Source organism: Schistocerca piceifrons, chromosome 7, assembly GCF_021461385.2.
Source record: "Schistocerca piceifrons isolate TAMUIC-IGC-003096 chromosome 7, iqSchPice1.1, whole genome shotgun sequence".
NCBI classification, from domain to species: Eukaryota; Metazoa; Arthropoda; class Insecta; order Orthoptera; family Acrididae; genus Schistocerca; species Schistocerca piceifrons.
The window spans coordinates 512700273-512719734 of NC_060144.1; the positions used below are offsets into that span (position 1 = coordinate 512700273).

At 36.8% G+C, this 19462-nt stretch overlaps 1 protein-coding gene across 1 annotated transcript in view; it reads right to left on the reverse strand.

The window, feature by feature from the left end:
* The window catches only part of LOC124805146 (odorant receptor coreceptor-like), a 275309-nt gene that overhangs the window by 160018 nt on the left and 95829 nt on the right, over positions 1-19462 (reverse strand). Inside the window, exon 3 of the mRNA XM_047265615.1 lies at positions 14830-15375. Coding sequence (XP_047121571.1) covers positions 14830-15375 — 546 coding nt within the window. The remainder of the gene's footprint in view (positions 1-14829; positions 15376-19462) is intronic.

The following is a 19462-nucleotide window of genomic DNA, read 5'->3' on the forward strand; positions in this document are numbered from 1 at the left end:
AGGCCTGTGCTGTGATAGTGCCATGCAAAACAACAAGAGGTGCAAGCTCCCTCCATGAAAAACATGACCACACCATAATACCACCACCTCCAAATTTAGTGTTGGCACTACACACAATGGCAGATGATGTTCACCAGGCATTCACCATACCCACACCCTGCCATTGGATCGCCACATTGTGTACTGTGACTTGTCTCTCCATACAATGTTTTTCCACTGTTCAGTTGTCAAATGTTTATGCTCCTTTCACCAAGCGAGGCGTCATTTGACATTTACCGGCATGATGTGTGGCTTATGACCAGCCGCTTGACGATGAATTCAAATTTTTCTCACTTCCCGCCTAACTGTCATAGTACTTGCAGTGGATACTGTTGCAGTTTGCAATTCTTGTGTGATGGTCTGGATAGATGTCTGCCTATTACACATTACGACCTTCTTCAACTGTCAGCAGTCTCTGGCAGTCAACAGACGAGGTCGGCCTATATGCTTTTGTGCTGTATGTGTCCCTTCACATTTACATATCAGTATCACATCGGAAACAGAGGACCTAGGGATCTTTAGGAATGTGGAAATCTTGCATACAGACATACGACACAATTGACACCCAATCACCTGACCACGTCCGAAGTCCGTGAGTTCTGCGGAGTGCCTCATTCTGATCTCTCACGATGTCTAATGACTACTGAGGTTGCTGATATGGAGTACTTGGCAGTAGGTGGCAGCACAATGCACCTAATATGAATATCGTATGTTTTTGGGGGTGTCCGGATACTTTGATCACATAGTATATTTTTCGTATTTTTACAACAGGAAGCTGTTAGTTCGAAAACTATGTGTGATGATACGGTGCTGAAGTAGGGTCTCCATGGGGTGTTGAGGAAATGTTGATGGGTAAGAAAAAATAATATTATAATGATGATGCTTCCGATGATGAGATTATAATAATGAGACAGTTGATGATTTTGTTGATGATGATGTAGAAGATGAAGATAGTCAAAGTTAGGGAAATATATTCTGGGTTATGATGTGTTTGTGTTTGTAACAGAAAATATGTTGAAAATTCATTGTGTGGTTACTGTGAATATGATTGCTAAGAGAAAGTATGCCGACAACATCTAATTATTTTTGTGATAAAACATGTCTTAGGATAACAGAGATAATGAAAATAGTAGAGGAGTTAGCTGTTGAAAGTATTTGTAATTAGGTGTTTGTAATGTGGTGATGTTACTAACTACCATTTTATATTGCCACAATGTTGAAACAGGTGTGACTATTTAAAAATAACTTACACAAAAAGAAAGATACCAGAAGTGTCTTTGAAGTAGAATGTTAAAAACTTTGACTGTTTCCTAAATGTTTCAAAAAGATTGAAAATTGTATGATGTTATTTTTTTCTTAATGGTAAAGACAAAGGTAACGTTCTGCATCCTGGCCTTAGATGGGCAAGTAAGGCCCGACCAACTGCCACAGTGTCCTCCGCCAGTGGCATCACTGTGTGCAGTGTGGAGGGGAACAGGAATCAAACATTTTATGTTGGCTGCAACTGGTCATTTCTCATTCTATATTTACATCAAAATCTGAATATACTCTTGCAGGCAAAAATCATTGCACAAGATGAGCCAACAGAGACACTGAACTTTAAGAAATTAGGACAATAAGTTAAGTAATGGAAATTACTAAATTCTTGTTATTCACAAACAATATTTGACAAATAGTTTTGTCCTACTTTCATATTCGTTCAGAGCAGCAGAACAGTTTTCATGCAAACAGATGAAAAGTAAGATTTTTCCCAGTTTTGCAATGAAATTAATCATCAGATGAGCAGGAAGGTTTGAAAGCACATGGGCTAGGCATGCACAGCCACTGGAGCTGGTGGCATGTGACACAAGAAGAAAAAGGCATTGACTGGGTGGGCTGACAGGTCAAAGGAAGGGGAAACTGTTGGGTGGAGGGTGTGTGGACTGTGGGTTAATGGAGATTTAGGAGAAAAGGATTTTGGAAGTTAATGATATGTTGCAAGGATAACTCTCATTTGCGTAGTTCAGAAAAACTGGTGATGGTGCACTTTCTATGATCATAAACATCAACTTTTCAAAATGATGGACAGTTTTCTTCTTTATTAAAAATTACATCTGCAGAAAAACAATCAACAAAGTGTACACCTGGTGCCATCTTACAGTATGTCATGTGGACGGATGACCACAGAACTGTCACATTACCATTAACTTAAAAGTGCAAAATGGCTAACCAGGAATGGCTAGATGACAAATTCAAGGCTGTAGAAGCATGCATAACTAGGAGAAAGATAGATGCTGTCCACAGGAAAATTGAATACACCTTTGAAGAAAACAGAAGAATATCAGGAGATCAGATGACAGATCAGTACTAGGCAAGGAATGGAGGGCTGAAAGATGGAAGGAATATATGGAGAGTCAGTATAAGGGGAAAAAATGTCTACAAGATGAGCTAACAAAGACACTGAATTTTCAAGAAATTATGACCGTAAGTTAAGTAATGAAAGCTAATAAATTCTTGTTATTCACAAGCAGTATTTTACAAATGATTCATTCTCCTTTCATATTTGTTCAAAGTGGTGGAACAATTTTCATGCACTCACATGCAAAGTAATATTTTTCCTAGTTTCGCAATAAAATTAATCATGAGGGTACAGAAATAGAAGAAGAAGTAGGTGAAGATCAGATGGCAGTTACAATACTGTGAGAAGAATTTGACAGAGCACTGAAAAACCTAAGTGAAAACAAGGCTCCTTGAGATGGTGGCATTCCCTCTGAATGCTTGAGATCCTAGGGAGAACTAGCAGTGTTGTTATATTGGTTATAGAAACAGAGGTGTTGAAGTATTGTGAGACAGGCCAGGCTCGCTCATTGAAATCTGCCACTGCAGCAGTAATGCACAGTTCTTGCCATACAGGAAAGGTGATTTCTTCTCCAGTGGTGTTGCTGAGAATATGACTAGAAGCTGCACATTGGCATAACTGGTGCAATGCCATATTGCATAAATAGCTATCACTGTTGTAGCAGTTTCATTCACAGCCCAGTATTACCAGCTTCCTGCACTAAGTCTTTCCTCTGGACTTAGTCCCACAGTGCAGCACACCTACCCAGGTTCACTTCACCAGCAATTTGGACTACTGGCCAATCTTCGTGTGATGCTGACAAAAGATGTTTGTGGCTTGACTCACACAGTGGGGTTGATCCCACCATAAGCAAAACTAGCATGCTTGTTACAGTCAGTTAGCTGGACTCTGCTTGTCATTTCACCAGTCATCTCATTGGGGTGAGGGCATGGTTGTTACACCACACCAATGTAGCACAAATGTACAAGTAAAATAAAATGTTAATTTTGACATCTGAGTCTCTCTGGACCTTCACCGGTGTGCTAACCCACCTCAGCCCTGTGCTGCCTGCCTCCTGACCTTGTTGGCTGTAGTTGGTATCAGAAGTGGTGAAATCAACTTTAGTGGGTAGCAGATGGTTTGTCATCCAAGCACCATGACAACTGGAATATGGCCTACAGTGTCAACACAGTGGGGAGAGTAAGAGAACTGTTGGCTATTTTTGGTGTATGACAGACATAGGATCCTGGTGGGAATGTCACTGTAACTTAAAGGCTACTTTGTTTGGGCCAGAGGAACTGGGTAATCTTCTTAAACTTTGGGGTAGCTGCAAGGAGCAGTACTTGGAGCCTATTAATTATTTGCAGTGTAATCTGCTTTGCCATACATTTAATTACAGTGTCTATTGTATCAGCTGTTGATAATTTTTTTTCTAAATTCATACTGTGCTACATTAAATATTCCAAGTTTTTCAAAATGAGCAGACAGTTGATGATAAATGATATATTCTACTCTTTTGGCTAGGACTGGAGCTATTGATATTGGTCTGAAACCTGCAGGGTTGACTTTGTCACCATAGATAATCTTAGCACCTCTGCAAAGTACTCCTGTGATATACATTTATTTACACATTGCACCAATGGATAAACAATAGAGTAAATGATTTTCTTCAGCAAGTTGCAAGACATGTCATAAATTTCAACACTATCTGCTGACTTGAAGCTCCTTACTATTTTTAACACAATACTAGGCGTAATCTCAGAGAAATTGAGAATATGGTTGTAGGGTGTTCCATGACAATTTTTTCCTAAGAGGTCTGATGGACATGTATCAGATTTACTGATGAAATGACTTACTTCCTCCACAGACTTAATAAAGTAATCATTACTTTTATGGAGAGATAATGATTTTGACATCAAGCAATTCTTTGGCAACATTGTTTATGAGATTCCAAGCAGCTCTGCATTTTTTGTTAGAACTCTCAATGCACTGCACATTGTGTGACTTTTTTGCTTCAATAACTGTTTTTTTTTATATAATTGTTTCTCCATCTTACATACAAGGATTTTGCATTTTCAGACCTGGTATTATTGTACATGTCTAACAGCTTCATTACATTATCTTACACATTGGACAGTGTTTTAGTGTACCTAGAATTTTTCTTTTTTAACATCTTCCTTTTACAAACTCTTTTTGTTATATTATATCTTCTAATATTATCTGATGAGGTTGATTGCCATAATATTGAATATTTACTTCACAGTAGTGTAGCCACAGATTTTGTTTATAGTATTTAATTGTACTCTAATATCAATAAACATTTTTCAAACTATAGTATTCTGGTGTTTCATTCAGCCAATCAAAAGGATACGAAGTGCATAGTACTGCAAAAACTTTATTTCACATTTCCAGCTACGTATTTTTTTTTTTATATTAGAATGTTCAAAGTTTCATTCTCTACTATCTCTCAAAATCTTAAATTGCCATTAAGTTGCACCTTGTATATTTAGTCAGTACAGTCAAGCAGACAATCAATAGTACAACCTGCATAGAAATGAGTCTCCAGTTAATGCTGAATAATCTTCTTTGTGTTCTATAACAGCTATGTGAAACTTAAAACACATTGTCAGTCAGATACCCTTTAAATGTGTCACTACTACCAGATAGTGTGTTCTCGGACCAAATGCTATTGTACAGCATTCAACAGGTGTTTGGCACAATATCCACTAACCTGCAGAGCTTGAGACTTGATACCAGTCTTTGAATACATGGCCACTTCTCAATTTCTTTATAGGGCCTACAATAATCTGATATTATACAGTAAATTTCTAATTTCAGCGATTTACAAGTGATCTTTTGATAAAGATAAAACATCTATTGATAATCTTCTTGCTCTTTCATTTTTCAATATTGGTATTAGAAATTTACTCTTATCACATTTTGACAAAATAAGCTAAATGAGTGTTCCTTCAGATCCACAGTTTTTTTGACCCTCAGAATTTTGTTACATATATACATTAACATGTTCACCAGGATTGTCATACTGCTCTGTAAATGACGTGGTTTACTTATTTATTCATTTGCTCAATTTTTTATGTGAAGTCATCAATGTGGCGGCTTTTGTGAATGTCCAATACATTTAGGTCTTAGTATTGGAGGTAGTAGTTCAACAAAGCCAGTAATCTCCAGAATGAATTTTCACTCAGCAGCAGATTGTGTGCAGATATGAAACTTCCTGGTGGATTAAAACTCTGCACTAGTCCAGGACTCAAACCTGGGACCTTTGCCTTTCACAGGCAAGTGCTCTTCCGACTGAGCTGAGGTCCCATGTTTGATTCCTGGTCTGGCACACAGTTTTAATCTGACAAGAGGTTTCAGATCAGCACACACCTCCAGATTGAATATTCTTTCTGGAAAACATCTCCCAGTCTGTGGCTAAGCCATGTTTCCACACTATCCTTTCTTCCAGGAGCACTAGACTAGCAAGTTTTATAGGAGAACTTACGTGAAGTTTGAAAGGTAGGAGATGAGGTACTGGAGAAAATGAAGCTATGAGGTTTGGTCATGAGTCATGCTTGGTTAGCTCAGTCAGCAGCACACATGCCTGTGAAAAGCAAAGGTCCCAGCATTGAGTCCTGGTCTTGTACACATTTTTCATGTCCCTTGGAGTTTCACAATCCATAATGTTTGTCAAAATGCATTACAATCTTTAACTAATTAGCAAAACAGAAATCCTTAGTTTCCAGTTGGTATAAATATAAGTGTTGTTACATTAGTGGAAGTGTTAGTGAAGTGTTAAAGAAGATTAAATGGGGTAAGAAGTTTATTTTCCTTCTAGCGCCTATAGCACAGATTTTAGGCTTAATTTCATGCGCGTGTATCGTAAGTAAACAGTGACTTAAACTTATATGTAATCACCAGTTTCTTTATTCAGTACTCTTTCAATTTATTTATATCTTCCTGAATAGTTTCTAGGGTCCTTTGTTTACGTTTTAGTCAGTACTTAAATCAGTTTATACGATTTCTGTTTTTACCATGAGTGAGAAGTGTGTGACATGCCATGGGATCGTTATTTCTGGGGTGTGGTGTGATGGGTGCTGTAGTTTCTTTCATTGGGGGGAATGTAGTGGTGTAGGAAATGGGGACATACATGAGGCTCGCCAGTGGTATTGTAGGATCTGCAGTAGAGATAGGAAAATACTAGAACAGGAAGGGAAAATTGCAGCTCTTCAAGTTGACTTAGACAAGGCAAGGGAGGATCTGGACAGGTTAAAGAGGGAGAAGGGTGAACAGAGGTGGGAAGAGGCAACAGGTAATAGGGGGAATGGGCAAAGGAGAGCACCAGACAGCTTTGTCATAAATCTTGAAAATAGATTTGACCTGTTACTTCAGTCAGAATCAGATGAGCCTCATGTAGCTGAAGCTGTAGAAAGGGCACAAGAAGCTTTCAAGGACTTGTAAAAGGTAGGGAAATTTGTAATGAGAAAGAAAGTTCTGTTGTTAGGTAGCTCCAATGGTAGAGGTGTTGGCCGACTAATGCAGGAAAATCTAGGTCCAGAGTACCAGGTCACAAACTTTTTCAAGCTTAGTGCAGATCTGGGTCAGGTAACAGAGGATGTAGGTTCTTTATGCAAGGATTTCACAAAGGAGGAAGCTGTGGTTATAGTGGGTGGTCCGGGAAATAGCATTGACAGAGACTCTGAATATTCCATGGAGAGTGACCTGGTGAAGATAGCATCAGCAACAAAGCATACTAGAGTGGGATTTGTGTCTGTGTTGAGACACAATGATCGGCCTCATCTGAACTCTTCCGTCGGGAGGGTGAACTTGGAGTTGGAGTGGCTGCTTAGGACGGATATAGGGTCCCATATTGGTTTGATTCCTGTGGATGCTATTGATAGGTGGGACTACACCAGGCATGGCCTTCACCTCAATAGGAAAGGGAAGGGAAAACTGTCTGGGTTGATTGCAGAAAACGTAAGGGGGACAGTGTCACAAGTGGTAAAATACCAGTGGTCACAGGTGTCAGAGGGATGCCTTTTTTAGGATAGGGAAGGGGGAAAGAAAATTAATTTTAAGAGAGATTGGCAGACACACTCAGTTTGAGAAAACAGATGAACAGGAGTCAGATTTTAGCATACAGCCTCAATTTAAACAATGTTTAACAGAAAGTAATCAGAAACTGCCAGTTCATCTTTGCCAAAGCAGTTATAATCCCATTAGTATGCAGTATCAGTTATCTTTATTACACCAGAACATTCCGGGACTCAGAAATAAAGTTGATGAACTATTCGTTTGTATTGATGAAATGAATTCATCTAACCAAATTGACACAATCTGCCTCTCTGAATATCAAGTGACCACTGGTATAGATATGTTAGACATTTCAGGATTTAAGCGAGCTTCCTCCTTCTGCTGAGTAGATATGGATGGAGGAGGAGTTGCCACATTTATTAAAAACTGCCATAAATTCAAGAACATTGACATTAATAAACTCTGTTTAGAGCAGCATCTAGAAGCATGTTCAACAGAAGTAGAGTTCCATAACAGATCCTATATAATAGTAACTATTTACTGACCACCTGCAGGAAATTATAATCTATTCATAAATCATCTAGAAGCTCTTTTGGGTTATTTAACAGGAAGAAACAAAGAAATTTTGATTGCTGGTGACTTTAATACAGATTTTCTAATGCAATCTCCCAGTAAACATTTACTGCAGTTAGTAATGTTGTCTTTCAATCGAACTCACACTGTAAACTTTCCAACTAGGATCACTAAATCCTCAAGGACAGTATTTGATAACATTTTTATAGACAAATCAAAGGAACAAAATCATATCATAAAACCTGTAATAAATGGACAATCAGATCATGACATGCAGCTCCAAGGACGGTATTTGATAACATTTTTAGAGACAAATCAAAGGAACAAAATCATATAATAAAAACTGTAATAAATGGACTATCAGATCATGACATGCAGCTCCTTGTTTTAGATGTAAATTCTAAGCAGATTATCAAGACTGCTAAATCTGAGTACAGGCGGGTAGTCAATCAACCAAAAATTGAGTGTTTTAGAAAACTGCTCAAAAATATAAACTGTAAAGATGTTTATAGTGCTCATGACATGAATGAAAAATATAACACATTCATGAACAATGTCAGTACCATGTTTGAAAACTGTTTGCCTCTAAAAGTTACTCAAATTAAACAGGATTGTATAATAAAACCATAGGTTACACAAGGAATAAGGATTTCCTGTAAGACAAAAAGGAAAATGTATCTGTTGACCAATAATAGCTACAATGCTGATGATTTAGCTAAATACAAGGAACACCGCAAAATATTAAAAAAAGGTGATTCAGACACCTAAACAAATGCACTACGAAAAGAAGATAGCAAAGTCAGGAACAAAATAAAACCAATATGGGATATAGTGAAAGAAGAGACTGGTAGAACCAGAAAGGATCAGGAGCAAATAACATTAAGGGTAGATGACACATTAGTAACCGATGGGCATAGTGTGGTAAATCTATTTAACAAGTACTTTACATCCAGGATTAGTAAATAATGCCCTTGAATATCTGAAACTAGCCTTTACAAATAGCTTCAGGTACATGAATATGTCACTCACTTCACCAAAAGAAATAACTTCCATAATAAAATCTTTAAAAACAAAGCATTCTAGTGGTTACGATGAAATTCCAACAAAGTTAATTAAGGCATGTTCTTGTGAGTTTAGTACAATTCTAAGTTACTTGTGTAACCAGTCAATTATAACTGGGACATTTCCTGACTGGCTAAAATATGCAGATGTTACGCCTCTATTCAAGAAAGGGGATAAAGAGATACCATCAAACTACAGACCGATTTAACTTTTGCCAACATTCTCAAAAATTTTAGAAAAAGTAATGTACAGGCAGCTGCTCAACCATCTGACCACAAATAACATATTATCAAGAACACAGTTTGGATTTCTGAAGGGTTCTGTTATCGAGAAAGCTATTTACACCTATAGTGAAAATGTACTTCATTCATTAAATAACAAATTAGAAGCAGCAGGTATTTTCTGTGATTTGTCAAAGGCATTTGATTGTGTGAACCACAGCATCCTTTTAAATAAATTAGAATTCTATGGTGTCAGGGGCAGTGCTGCAAAATGGTTCAAGTCATACCTCACTAACAGGAAACAAAGTGTGTCAGTGCAAGGGACCAGTGAATGAAGTTGTCAGTCATCATCAGAATGGGAAGAAATTACATGTGGTGTCCCACAAGGATCCATCTTAGGGCCATTGCTTTTTCTTGTGTACATTAGTGATCTCTCATCAGTTACACTGCCAGAAGCAGAGTTCGTTTTGTTTGCAGATGACACAAGAATTGCAATAAATAGTATGTTGAGTGTAGTTCTAGAAAGATCTGGTAATGATATTTTCATGGATATTAATAAATGGTTTAAAGCCAACTCACTGACATTAAACTTCGAAAAGACTCACTATAGTCAATTCAGAACCTGTAAGAGGTTTCCACCCAGTATATGCATAAAATACGAAGAAGAGCAGATAGAAGAGGTAATTCCTGGGATTGCAACTTGATAATAAGTTCAGTTGGGAGGAGCACACCACAGAACTGCAGAAACGCCTTAACAAATCTGTATTTTCAATTCGAGTGTTAGCTGACATAGGCGACATAAAAATGAAAAAGATTGCATACTTTGCCTACTTTCATTCCATAATGTCATATGGTATATTATTTTGGGGTAACTCTTTAAGTCAAACAAAAGTTTTCAGAGTCCAAAAGCATGTAATATGTATTATTTGTGCAGTAAATTCACGGACGTCCTGTAGAAACCTTTTCAAAGAACTGGGTATACTAACTACTGCCTCTCAGTATATTTACTCCTTAATGAAATTTGTCCTAAATAATATATCTATTTTTCCAACAAACACCTCAGTTCATACATACAGTACCAGGAACAAAAATGATCTGCACAAGGACTTAAAAGCACTTACTTTAGTTCGAAAAGGGGTCCACTACTCAGGAACACTCATCTCCAATAATTTGCCAGCAAACATAAAAAATTTAGTTACAAATAAAGACCAGTTTAAAAGGAGCCTGAAAGACTTACTAGTGGCCAACTCCTTCTACTCCTTTGACGAATTTTTTAATAGAAACAAACAATGTATTGTATATACCCATACTATTAGTGTTGTTATTTCAGCTTAAAGAAAAAAATGATGTATATACTCATACTATTAGTATTGTTATTTCAGCTAAAAAAAGAAGACATGTTCACATCCACGAGGATTTCCTCAGCACGGATCTATGGAACGAAAAACTAATCTAATCTAATCTGTGAGGTGTGGTAAACGAAAAGTGAATAAATTACTAGCCTCATAATCAAGCTACAGCTATTCTTATTTTATTTTTTGTTTTGTTCCTTCTTTTTCTCTTTACATGCATTATTTAGTAGAGGAAACGTTGGTCATTGATAGATAACGACGAAATTCGGAAGCTTCTTTATACCTGTTTACTTCTGACGCAATACGGAAGGTTTTCGTTGTACTGTACTTTGCAATAAACCAACGGAGACCACGAGACCGGTAAATACAATTATCTTACCTCAATGTAAATGCACAGACGTCCAAAGCAATGATAAAAATACTGCCTGCCAGAAGCAAGAATCGAACCCTGAGCCTCAGGTGCGACAGACAGAGGGTCCACCGCTCCTTGTGAGGCGACGTACGTCATCTGGTGACGTCACATGTTCAACATTTGTTATCTAGTTTTGAGATATTTGCCAACATTTATGGCCCCATGTGTCGTACATTAAATTCTCTCAGCGTCATCTATACCACTTCGGAGGTTTCTAAACATTAATAAATATCACCCTGTATAACTTAGCATAATTTGATAAGCACTAAGATATTAAACGTCACAATGAAAGGAAGAAAGCATGTAACAGGATGCGAATGAACAACTTTGGACACCAGAAATCACGACGTTATTCATTACGCTTGCACCTAACCATGTGATGTTAAACTCCAATCTTCGTCTTCACATTCTGTCTTGAGGGCTTGTGCCATTGATGCGTTTTTAAGTGTCATTTAATGATGATGCTGATGTGTTTGTGATAAATTTTGAATGCTCCATTTCATTGAAATGGTGTATTACAAATTATAAAACAAGTGTATTTCATTCTTAATTTGTAAATTGTTGACAATAATTACACACTCCTAAGAGCTTTTGAAACTTTCTATGCTGGATGTGTAAAAAATGAAACTGAGATAGCGTAGACTCTTCTCTCACACCTGACACCAGAGTTGGCTGAAAACCTCTGTGACGCTTTCGCACCTGCTAAGTGAACCTGTGATGAAATGTGCTACTCTTCTTCGAATTTTCTCTAATACTTCCAATCTTGTCTGGTACGGATCCCAGACTGATGACCAATATTATGGTATTGCTTGAACGAGAATTATGTAGTCTACTCAACTTGTTAGTGAACTACATTTCCTCAAGATTCTTACAGTGCATCTATGTGGCATCTAACGTACTTGTGATTAGCTTTATATGGTCGTTCCACTGTAAATCGATTTGTATGCACACTCAGACACACTGTATGGATGTAACTGCTGCCTGTGATTGGTCTGCAATCCTTCAGTCATACAATAATGGGTCTTTCTGGTCATTCATGCACAATACATAACTGTCGTTATACTGAGAGTCAGTTGCCATTCCATACACAAAGTGTCGATCTTCTACAGGTCTTCTTGCAGTTCGCTAAAATTTTTCGCTACTTCTCTGTATATAGCAACATCACCTGTGTAAAGCCTCATGGAACTACCGAAGTTGTCCACTTGGTCATATATTGTGAATGTAAATGGACCTATAACACTCCCTCGGGGTACAGCCGAAGTTACTTTTACGCCTGAAGATTCCTCTCCGTTTCGTTTGTTGAGTGAATTCAGAGTAGTCTGTGTGCTTGTGCACCCGCATTCACACTGCTTGTGCCACATTATTCATTATTTACAACATCGGGTTGGCTTTACCCCTGGAGAATGCCAAAAGAAACCTACAATCCTGATGGCTTGATTCCAACAGTTAAGCACGGAGGTGGAAGTGTGATGGTGTGGGCAGCCATATCATGGTATTCTGCTGGTCTGATCATTACTCTCAAAGGCCATGTTACAGCCATTTTAGATGATCATGTGCATCCCGTGATTCAAATGTTTTTCCCCAACAACAATGCCATATTTCAGGACAACAATACACTCATTCACACAGCCAGGACAGTACAATCATGGTATGAGGAGCATGCAACTGAACTGCAGCATGTTCCCTGCCCAGCTCAGTCCCCCAACTTGAACATTATTGAACCCTTGTGGGCAGTATTGGAGCGCAGAGTCCGGAGCAGATTTCTGCTTCCCTCCTTAGTACAGGAGTTAGAAGAGGTTTTGATCAAACAGCGGCATAACATTCCACTGGAGACTGTACAATCATTATATGTCAGTATTCTAAGAAGAATCACAGTTCTATTACGGCAAATGGAAGTCCAACCCCTTATTAATAAGCTATTCCCAAGTAAGCAGAGGTGTTCACATTATTTTGTCTATTCTCTGTATCTTACCAACACAACATCTCTAATATATTATTCTAGCCCAACGTACATCATTGCTTTCAGCCTCCTTTCTTGGGATGTCTTTCTGTCATTAAACTAGACTATTGAACACACAGTTGCTCACGGTGGTTGTGAGTGAAGTAGTGCGAGGGATTGAGAATGTGTCACAGAGAAGCATCGATCAACTGGGTTTGTACACATGCTGGCTAAAATACCACATATCTATACTAATTAAGAATATGCAGATATGGTGTACATTTACAGCTTCTGCAGTGATAGTGCTCCTGCTGCTATCGATGAAAACTGTCAGGGCTTTCTGACACATCGTATTCTTGATTGTAGAGTGTTTAACAGAGTTTTTAGTACATTGCATGAAACAGGTATTCTTCCAAGATCCCATTTTTCTTCTGAATGTATACTTCAACAATCTGTGAATGAACAACAAATGATGCACCATAGTTCTGTTACCACCACATGGTGACTTTCTGCATATATTAGTGTCCCATGAAAACATGTATGGTGAACATTACATGAGAAAAACCTGTACTCATTTCACATACAGTATGTCCATAATCTTCACACAGGCAACAATGCCACTTGACTTGAATTTTGTTGTTGGTTAAATGACAATTGTCATTTGCTTACATTAATATTTCTCACTGATGAAGTCACTTTTACAAAGAATGGAGTCAGCGATATCCATAATAATCATCAGTGGTCACAGGAACATTCACATGCTATGGTGGAAATCAATTTCAAAGTTAGTTTTTCAACCAATGTTTTGCAGGGCATGATTGGTAATATGTTGACATGTCCAGTCATTTTATAAGAGCAAATGACAGGATAGAATTACTTCCATTCTTTGGAAAATTCATTTGCTGAACACCGTGAGAACGTTTGTGCCCTTGGTCACACAGACCACAATGTACTTCCATCATGATGGAGCTTCTTGTCATTTTACGAGATGTGTGAGGGACTTCAGTGACCCCAATTGCTGGATCAGTCATAGTGGTACAACTAACTGGCTATCAGAATCGCCAGATCTTATGCTGTTAGATTTTTGTTCATGAGGTTGGATGAATTCTGAGTTATGCAAACAAAGATGAATATGCAACATGAAATACTTGGTCAAATCAAGGATGCTGCTGTCCTCACTAGGGAACATGGAGAGGCACTCAGACAAGCAACACAACATGTTCTCCCAAGAGTGCACAGACACACTGAAGCTGACAGTGGGTTATTCATACATTTATTGTGAACCATGCAACAGCTGCAGTGTGATATGCACAATAATGCTTAGAGATGAGTGTGTTAAAAATGTTCATTTCTCAATTGATACTTTGTAAAACACATGTTGCAATGCTTACTATCTGTGGTTACATGTGTAAGTCTGACAAAATATTGAATAATACAGAAAATTAATAACAATGTACTTTAAATGTGATCTATCTCAGAAACTATATGGAATAGGGCATATGTCCGTATGAAGTTTTACTTCAAATGACCATTCCTCTCTTATCCCTGAATACTGACCATTCATTCGAGGACACCCTGTATACCTAAGGCTACTGTGAAATGAATTAACTTGCTTTAAAATGTATTTCTTTACATATCATGTTATCTTTTTTATAATGTAATATTTCACACTTTAAGTCAAAGCATAGAGCTTAAATAAAATGTTCATTTTTCGGACTTTTGCAGTTCCGAGAGACTCAGTTCAGTAGGATTTGTGGAATACAGTTCATGTAACATAAAGTGTAATGTGACTGTGATATGAAAATGTGCACATCATCATAAAATTAATATTAAATATCCTTAATAAATAAAGATATTATACATAATTTTCATGTACTTACGACAGTAGCATATTGTGGTGCTCTACACATTCACCAAGTAATAGATTTATCTTTTTAGTTACAAGATCTTCATTAAAATTTTCATCCTGTTTAGTTATGTCAGTACTCGAGTTCAGGATCATTTTACGTCTCTCCAGAGCTTGTTTTTCCAGAGCTTTTCCCACTAAACCAATATCTTCATTTTGCCTTTGGTCAGTTGCTATGTTTCTCATATTTTGAAGTTTATCTTTGAGTATTTCAAGTTGACCACATATGAGTAATGTTAGTGTAATAAACATCATATCTAGTACAACTATCATGCATCCAGAAACAAATATACAAGCTCCTTGTAATAGAAAAACAACAGTGTAGACATATGGCTGCCTAGCATCAAATGGGTATTGTGCTCTGAAAGGAAACTCCCACAGCTCTCTAGGTAAGCCTTCAAAAGTTCCATTACTTTCCTTTCTCATTTCAGCTGATGTCAATTGTGCTGAAATTAGTGGGTGCAGCTGCCAAGTTGAAGCCACAAACGAACCATATGTGAAGTATAGTATGGAAATTATTCTGTAAAGTAAAAATTTATTATAAATCATTGGCATAAAAAGGTTATTAATAAAAGCCACACACTGTTATAATAAGGAGGGCAGTGTGTTTCATTAACTGTGTGTCAATCTGAAATGGAAACCTGCATTATCAACATGATTTTCATGATATTCACACAGATTTCAGTTCAAAATCTGTGTAAATTGATTGTCAATATGTTTTTCATGAAGACCTCTTTTGTAGCTGAATGGTTAACATCACTGCCTTTGGTGCAGAAGGCCTCATTTTCAATTCCCATTGCCTCCGACAGATTTTCCTCACATAGGTAGGTATAGAATGCGGTCCCCACAGGTCAAATGAAGAGCTCATAGAATAAAAGAAGCAGAGGCATCTTCAGGATTTTTTTCATAGATTACTGTGCATAGGAAACAACTAGCTAGTTGGAACAGGCCTGGCAGAAGTAAAGCTGTGAGGACCGGGCGTGAGTCATGCTTCGGTAGCTCAGATGGTAAAGCACTTGCCCGTGAAAGGCAAAGGTCCCGAGTTCGAGTCTCGGTCGGGCACACAGTTTTAATGTGCCAGGAAGTTTCATATCAGTGCACGCTCCGCTGCAGAGTGAAAATCTCATTCTGGAAACATCCCCCAGGCTGTGGCGAAGCCATGTCTCCACAATATCCTTTCTTTCAGGAGTACTAGTTCTGCAAGGTTCGCAGGAGAGCTTCTGTGAAGTTTGGAAGGTAGGAGACGAGATACTGGTAGAAGTAAAGCTGTGAGGACCAGGCGTGAGTCGTGCTTCAGCAGCTCAGATGGTATTGCTACACAGTTATAAAACTAGGACTTTCAATATGATTTGGAAGCTGCACAGCAGAATCAGAACAGATGTGAGCTGCAGTTTTCCAATGTAACATTATGTCAATATTAGACAACTGGTGTGCAGTTAAATCTTCCAAATTACCAAAACCAAGAGACACTGCATCTCTAGCAGCAGATGTATACTGCATCTGCAGTAGCTTCATTATTTTGTAGACTCATAACAAAGGATAGACAGGTCCCAGTGAGGGCACAGATAGTTTGATAATAGAAAGCATAAGATATATGCAAACAATAGGAAGGGAGCATTTAAGAAGATCAACAATATTTTAGTGCTAAGTAGTAGTCATCAGAGAAATGATACAAAACTATGTGAGTGAATGCAAGTTCAGGGCTCAGCAGTGAAAACTGTGATTTATGGTTTCCGGGGAAAGATCTTAGACAAAGTATTAATTTGTTATTACTGGCAGTAAAAATAATAGTTTATGGTGCATTATCAGTTTGATTTAAGAATAAAATAGTGTTCTGCAAGGGAAGAAAAATTTTTTGCTGTCCAAACTGTAATTCCCTCTAGAACACGGAAATATAGAAGACTGTGTCACTTATATTTGTGTTTTGGGTGAACTGTGGTTTGTCATGCATGTAGAGCCACGTGGAGCATTTGTGGTGATGAACTCTGAGCTGTTTTCAGTCACATTATAGCACTGGTTGAGAGTAGTAATAAACTTTGAATGACATGCCCTAATGATGCCAGTTCAGTTTGTATTTGTATTTGTATTTCTTTATTCAGTCTGCAAATGTGGAAAGCTGTATAAACCAACAAAAACAATACTTTTAAGAAAAAATAAAACATTTCTCTAAACCAAGGTGTGCTTTAACATTCTGTATTGTGATGTACATTCATAAAAAATTCCTAAAAATTTTAACACACTAAACAGCAAAAATAAAATTTTAGGTATAAAACTAATTATGGTTAGACAGTTTGAATTCTAATTTTAATTTTAATTTTTCTTAATAACTCAAGTTCTATCAGTATAAATTTAGATGCTGCAACATTAATGATAATATGGCAAAACATATCACTTGCTACATACTATTGGTATTTTACTGCAATTTATTTTCGTAATGACAGGAAATTTTACAGTTAACAAAATTATTTTTGTCTGCAACATTAGCTAAGCAGTTTTGTGTTAACACACTATCTGCACACTTCCCATTGGGACCAGTAACCAAAATGTATTGTTTTTAGTAGGAGGAACAGTGGGAAGTTCAAAAACATGTCAAATCCAAGGGAAAGGAATGTTAGCTATATGGGTATATCTATAATAAATAAATGTTAACTGTATGCAGAAGAAAATGTGTAAAAATATAACACTGATAAGAGTTTAGATAATTACTTTTATTAACATTGTGATATGATGAACAAGAAGCACCATGTGTGTTGTAAAGACTGTGTGTATTAGGATTTTAGAGTACTTTACACAGAAAATATCAGTATAAAATATTCTGTAAATATGGAAATTTTATCTCCATTAACTATGAAATTATATTTACAAAGAATTCTATACATTCATGATCATCTGTTTCTATATGTCCTAATGGCTAAAACACAATTTAACAATGTACACTTTGGTCATAAGTAAAAAACTGTCTTCATTAAAAATGTTGCTTAAAAAAGACAAAGATATGAATGCTTAAAAAATTTGATAATAGAAGTAAAAGAAACTATAGGCAAATCAAAAATTAATTAAATTTAAAACACTTCCAAAAAAAATTATAACTGTATAAGAGGTGTAAACAAAACTGATAATCATCATTATTTTCAGCAATAATTTCAAAAATTTTGGTGGTAAAAAGGGAAAGAGCAAAAAAATAGTGTATTTTGTGAAAACACAAGTAAAGTAACTAAACGCCACTCATGGATTAGACCTTATGCATGTTCTGAGTGGCTGACTGCAAATCATTTGGCTATGGAGACAATCTTGTGGAAATATATTATTAGTATTTTTGACTTCTAATAAAAATAATAATCACTACTGTGGCGTTTGAAATGGTTCAAATGGCTCTGAGCACTATGGGACTTAACATCTGAGGTCATCTTTCCCCTAGAACTTAGAACTACTTAAACCTAACTAACCTAAGGCCATCACACACATCCATGCCCGAGGCAGGATTCAAACCTGCAACCGTAGTAGTCGTGCGCTTCCAAACTGAAGCACCTAGAACTGCTCGGCCACAATGGCCAGCTATTGTGGCAGTACTTATATCTATAGAGCAAAAGCATATCTAATGAATACTAATGCTAGACATTACTAAAATTGTTAGAAGAAACACAAAAGACTAGTTTAAAGTTCTTCCATTTACTGAAATGGGTGTACAAGAAAAAAAAATTGAAGAATATGTTTACAATTTCTGTTAATATGTTTGGGAATCCTCAACAAAGTTGTTTGAATGAAATTTATCTTCTTCAGAAAATCTTCAAACTAGATTGTGTTGTAATACTTTTAGTAGCCGCACAATGGTAAATAGTTTTAAACTTACCTTCAGGGCAATATGAGAAGCTTTTTCTATGTGGATAAAATTATTATGTTATCCAGCTTAAGAAGCTTATTTACACTAATTAGATTTATCACTTCTAAACTACAGGCAGAATGCAATTGTATACCAGAAGAACAAACCATAATTACTTTTAATTCTAAAAAAAAAAATTACTTCTTTTGGATCATAGTTTAATTAGTGGTAGTTACACTTCAAATAATTACTTATTAACTTACACTGAAGGTTTTTTAAGGGACATCACATTCGCCATTGATGGTAAGAATTATTTATTTCACAACTGCAATTTCGACCTTTTGGGCCATTTTCACATGTTACTGCAAAATCTAGAAGTGTGTACAGAGTGTACTTGTATACAAAGAGCTACAAAAACATGTTGTGTAGACAGTAGTACATTACAAAAATGTTGAAAATAACATGTGACTTACATTTTGCTTCAGTCAAAGTCAGGGTTTAAAATCCTTTGACATGTAAACTGTCATTGTCAAAATCAGGTCTTTGCACTGTAGAAATACAGTAACATCAGACAAGTACAAAGCTGTGTACATTGTGAAATAATGTAAATTACATGAAATGTTGACATTGGTAACATAACACATTCATGTAATGTTACTGTACTTCTACAGTGAAAATTTACTTTGATTTGCATGAATGATGTTAATATTGGTAACATCTGAAATAACATGTTTGTGTATTTCTGTATATATGGGTACACTCTGTGCTTCATTTTTGTATTCCTTTA